This window comes from Myotis brandtii, unplaced genomic scaffold (assembly GCF_000412655.1).
Source record: "Myotis brandtii unplaced genomic scaffold, ASM41265v1 scaffold100, whole genome shotgun sequence".
Taxonomy (NCBI): Eukaryota; Metazoa; Chordata; class Mammalia; order Chiroptera; family Vespertilionidae; genus Myotis; species Myotis brandtii.
In genome coordinates, this window is record NW_005353326.1 from 955,929 (window position 1) to 961,167 (window position 5,239).

The 5,239-nt window shown below is 52.5% G+C and overlaps 1 protein-coding gene and 1 long non-coding RNA gene across 4 annotated transcripts; one reads left to right on the forward strand and one right to left on the reverse strand.

Moving 5' to 3' along the window:
* Positions 1–243: 243 nt before the first annotated feature.
* ARF1 (ADP-ribosylation factor 1) lies at positions 244–2,294 on the forward strand. The gene is made up of 4 exons (XM_014534732.1): positions 244–428; positions 510–620; positions 697–821; positions 951–2,294. Exons 1-4 carry the CDS (start codon positions 281–283, stop codon positions 1,110–1,112), a joined length of 546 nt encoding a protein of 181 aa, XP_014390218.1. The 5' UTR covers positions 244–280; the 3' UTR covers positions 1,113–2,294.
* LOC106725052 lies at positions 2,198–5,233 on the reverse strand. Of its 3 annotated transcripts, none has more exons than XR_001360919.1 (2): positions 5,095–5,233; positions 2,198–2,976 (listed from the first exon to the last, which is right to left on the reverse strand). It is a non-coding gene; the product is annotated as an uncharacterized LOC106725052 (long non-coding RNA). The 3 variants fall into 3 exon arrangements; XR_001360917.1 differs by lacking the exon at positions 5,095–5,233 and adding an exon at positions 4,006–4,041; XR_001360918.1 differs by lacking the exon at positions 5,095–5,233 and adding an exon at positions 3,377–3,411.
* Between the last annotated feature and the right edge of the window lie 6 nt (positions 5,234–5,239).

The following is a 5,239-nucleotide window of genomic DNA, read 5'->3' on the forward strand; positions in this document are numbered from 1 at the left end:
TCTTCCTTCTAAGGGTGATTGGGGGGTGCGAGGGGCTTGAGTGCCCAGCGGACAGACTGTTTTTCTTTTCCTGTAGTTTGGGAACTGGGATTTCTTTAGCTCCCGTCCCGTGTGTTTCCAGGAGGAAGCAGGATGTTTGTCTCTCCATTGATGGTGGGAGGGTAGGTTGTCTCTGAGCTGCTCCTGTACTAAACCCTGGGTTGCATAGAAAGAGACCCAGGGACCCCTTCCTTGTCTCTGCAGGTTTCTCTGGCCACTGTCTCTCCCTCCAGTCTACAGCATGGGGAATATCTTTGCGAACCTCTTCAAGGGCCTTTTTGGCAAAAAAGAAATGCGCATTCTCATGGTGGGCCTGGACGCTGCGGGGAAGACCACCATCCTGTACAAACTGAAGCTGGGTGAGATCGTGACCACCATCCCCACCATAGGTGAGGAAGCCAGGCCATGGGGGGTTGGGGAGGTGGCTGGAATGGCTGGGGGTTGGCTCACACTGGGCCATGTTCCTGCAGGTTTCAACGTGGAGACTGTGGAGTATAAGAACATCAGCTTCACTGTGTGGGACGTGGGTGGCCAGGACAAGATCCGGCCTCTGTGGCGCCACTACTTCCAGAATACACAAGGTGAGGGCTGGGGGCCATGGCCTGTGGGAGAGGTTGGGTGTCCTCAGCAACTTCGTTGACACCTGCTCCTTGGCAGGTCTCATCTTTGTGGTTGACAGCAATGACCGAGAGCGTGTGAATGAGGCTCGAGAGGAGCTTATGCGGATGCTGGCGGAGGATGAGCTCAGGGATGCTGTCCTGCTGGTGTTCGCAAACAAGCAGGTACGCACTTATATGTGACTGAGTCACCCCAAGGGGCTGGGGGTTTGAAGGGATCACAGGTCAGGTGGGGAGGGATCCCAGTCTTCCTGATGATCCATGGCTGCTATGCCACCCTGTCCTTCCCACCAGGACCTCCCCAATGCCATGAACGCAGCTGAGATCACGGACAAGCTGGGCCTCCACTCTCTGCGCCACAGGAACTGGTACATTCAGGCTACCTGTGCCACCAGTGGGGACGGGCTCTATGAGGGACTGGACTGGCTGTCCAATCAGCTCCAGAACCAGAAGTGAGCCGAACTCCTCTCTTCCCCCTCACTCCTTCCTTCGCCCTTGCTTTCCTCTCATGTGGCAGATGTGCCCCTGTGGTGTGAGTGCCAGAAGCTGTCTCCATGGTCGGTCCCAGTGTGCTTCATCATGCTGTACATGTGCAGACGCAGCCTGCAACCGGGTTTTTATTTAATGTAAATAGTTCTTGTTTCCAATGAGGCAGTTTCTGGTACTCCTATGCAATATTACTCAGCTTTTTTTATTGTAAAAAAAAAAAAAAAAGAATCAACCCACTGTTTAGTACTGAGAAGGGATTTTGGGCACCCAGGGCGGGGCCTCTAGGAGTTGCTATGAGATCACCTCAACGCTCCTCCTCTGGGCTTTAAATCTGTGTTGAGATCCATTTTGGTGGTTGGTTTTTAACCCAAACTCAGTACATTTTTTATAATATAAATACAAGGTAAGGAGACACTTTAACACAGAAAAGGGAGAAATGTGCCTAGTGTAGGTTCTGCAGTAATGGCTTGAGTCCAGTCTGCCTGTGGTCTGTCTCCCATCTGGAGCGTGCAGTGGGCAGAACTAGCCACAATACATTCTGCATGGTCACTTACGGTCCCTGATTGGCTTTGTCTTGCTGGGTCATATGCATCCCATAGCATTTGTGCTTGTACCTGTGCTTACACCACTGCCTATGGGGGTGGGCTGGGGGCTGTGGCCACCACTAAGGCCCCTTAGAGGGACCCCAGCCTTCCCTTCGGTCAGTGTGGGTCAGCGTAGGTGCTTTGGTGGGACCACTCTGGTCAGAACGGGAGACCCCCATGGTCCCTACACACACTCACTTGCTCCAGGTTGTCTGGGTCTCACCAGTAGGAATGCAGACAGGTGACCGGTCATCTTAGAGCCTAACTCCTCAGAGCCCCCGTCCACATGTGCTTTCACTCCCTCAGCCTGCAAGGGTCAGATTGACATCAAAAACAACAACCTCTACTTTTTTCTTTTGTATTTTGATAAACACTGAAGAAATTAGAGCTGTTAAAATTTATCTTGGGGGAAAACCTCAGAACTGGTTTATCTGGTGTCGTGGAACCTCTTACTGCTTTCAATACACGATTAGTAATCAACTGTTTTGTATACTTGTTTTCAGTTTTCATTTCGACAAACAAGCACTGTAATTATAGCTATTAGAATAAAATCTCTTAACTATTTCATGGCTTTCCAGTGCTTGGGTGCCACTGACCAAGGCTGCCTCCTGGGACACAGGCAGGGATGGCTTAGAGAATGTGACCAACCCCCGATTCACCCCAGACCAGTTTCTTGCCAGCACTCCTGAGGGGCTTTGTCATTGGTCAGTCTCCACTAGCAGTCCAGTCCCTAGTCCTGGTCTAGTCTTGGGCCAAAAAGATCCCCATGTGGGGTGTGCCTGAGAGGCCAGGGCCTGGGATCACCTACGGTGATTTAGTTCCATATCATTGCTTTGGGAGCCTTTGACCCTTCTGGGCACCCTCCACCTGGCCAATCCAAGGTCCAGGTGTCCTTCCCCCAGGGGCATCCAGCCCTGTGTGTGGCCCAGCCCTCAGCCCTGTTATCTAGTCTCACTAACATGTTGATAATCAGGGCCAGGGTTCTGAAGACAGAATCATCTTTGCTTTTTAGTTCTTTAAAAAATCAGAAGCAAAATTGAATATATTTCATAATCCAGCCTGGGTTTTGTCTTTACTCCAATGTGATTTATTGTAAGTTTTCATTTCTTGTGTGGATGAGGTGGTGAATGGCTGCAGGCATATCTCCTAGCAGAGGCGCTGGAGGGAGGGTAGGGGAGGTGTGCCTGGAGATCTGTCTGGGAGAAGCAGAGCAGATTCATGGAACAGGGTAGCAGGTCTCTGGGTACCTGAGGAACAAGGGTGTCTCCAAGTATAAAATCACCTTCACCCCCCCATCCACCAATTATAAGCACCTTTGTTCTGACTGCCTTTTCCCCCTCAGAAAGGCCCACCTGCAGGTGAGCAATTTCTCCCCCGCCCCCACCACCACCACTAGGAGTCCCCTACCTAGTGAGATCTAAGGTGGTCCTGCTAAAACCCAAGGCATCTGACACATTTTCACACATCACTTTCTATTAGGACACTTCAGCTTAAAATATGTTTACAGACAGTCCTCAGGTTACGTCGGACTTGACGTACGTCGTTTTATGGTTACATCACCATCTCCCATATATTTATTTTTTTAAAAAGTTCCATCATTTCAATGTATGTACCATATGTGCTTTATGTTTTTTATTATTTACTTACCACAAGTAAAGGTCAGGAATTGTTATCTTTTAAATTTTTTTTACTGTTTCACTTCATTGCTGCTGTGTATGTGCTCCATGTGAGTGACATAGGTGCTTATGTAGGTGGGTTCCGACTTATGGTGAAATCACATTACATTACGTGGTGCCATAGGAACGGATCTCCGATGTAACCTGAGGACCTACTGTATTTAAGTACAAAGGATGAGTCAACACAAAGACAAATAGAAGGTAGCAGTAACTGGAGCCTAAAGCAGTAGACAGCTCTCTCTCCTGGGCAGATTTGTCCTCCTCTGATGGGCCTGGGGCCACCTGGAGGTGAGGCCTCATCTAGATACCTTGCCTGCTTACAGGGTCCTGGTAGGGCCCCCAGAAGCCTGCTCTCCAGCTCCCTGGGCCTGGCGGGGCACATGCTCAAAGGCTTCACTGAGGACAGGGCCTGCCTGGGGTGAGCTGGGTCTTAGTTGCTGTCATGCCCTCGCCTTCTCTTACAACAGGGCAAGAAGTCAGAGTAGTGCCTGTGATGCCAAGCCCTGGGGAATATGAGGAACTGTCTACCACCTGGCCCAGCCCCAAAGGCAGAGCTGCTGCTCCTACGTGGCAGGAGCCAGGGACATCAAGGAAACTTACCTTGGTCCTGTGCTATTTTTCTCCTCATTCTTGTGCTTCTTTCTTTTTCCTGCTCTTCTGATTCTCAGGGCTGTGAGGGGGCGGGGGGGGGGGGGGGGGGTGACCACAGTAGTCACCACATATGGCTATTTCAGATTGAAATTCCTCAGTACGACATGTGGCCAGCGACTAGCATAATGGGCAGCTCCAATAGGAGCCTTCCCACCTAGGCATAAAATTTGTAGGACCTTTTCATGCTCCCTTCCAACACATTTGCCAGATAGTATCTCCTCCTGCACCCCTTAAGTGGCCTCCACAACAGGTGGCCCCAGCACTTCGAGCTATCTGGGCTTCAATGGGCAGTCTTGCGATGGCCCAGGCTCCCAACCTAAAGAGGCTCCCCAGAAGAAAAAGGAGCTGGAGACAGGAACATTACTAGCCCAAGAGGAAGTCAGCAGGCCTACTGAGAGCCCTGAGTCCTATACTCCCAGCCAGCCCTTCCACCCCAGTTCCACCTTCTCAGGCCTCTGGGTCTTACAGTCCAGGGAGGCTCCTGGCACCACTGCTCTCCAGGCTGTAGTGCTGCGGAGGGAGCCACTCTTAGGGGGTGCAGGGCTCCCAGACATGCCGATTGGAGAACCAGCCCCAGTTTCCTGGGTCAGGAAGATCAGAGGGTCCCCGAGGGGAGATGGCCCAACCCCAGCCCTCAGCAGGAACAAGGCACCTAGGCCCCTGCGCCCATGAAATGCCAGGACATTGGGGGGGTGAATACCAAGAACCCCAGTTTAGCTGCCTCGTTTTCTCGGGACAATGCCATTCGGTCAGGGGGTACACGGATGAGACATTCTCCCCCACCCCTACTCGCCCAGGTCTTACTTGGGGATACCAGCTTCCACGTGGGCTGACAGGGCCGAGCCCCCTGCCCTTCGTTAGGGCCCCCACTCCGCACCTGTAGCTCCTCAGGCCCAGAAGCCTGTCCACTCCCTTTCCCCTGGGGTCACTTCCTTTGAGACTCCAGACCTCCACAGTCACGTGGGAAGGCTGGCAGGAGCTCATGGTACCGTGTAGTTTACCCCATCCCACTCCCACCTCGAGAAAGACGTCCCTCACCTCCTTGCTCAGGCCAGTAGGCTTTTTCACGTTCTTGTAGCCTCAGTGGAGCCGTGCGTGAGTGTCGGGCAGCGAGCCTCACCTCGGCCCGGCCTCCCCAGCGCGCCCCGTCCCGGTCACACAGCGCCGCCAAGAGCACCTCTGG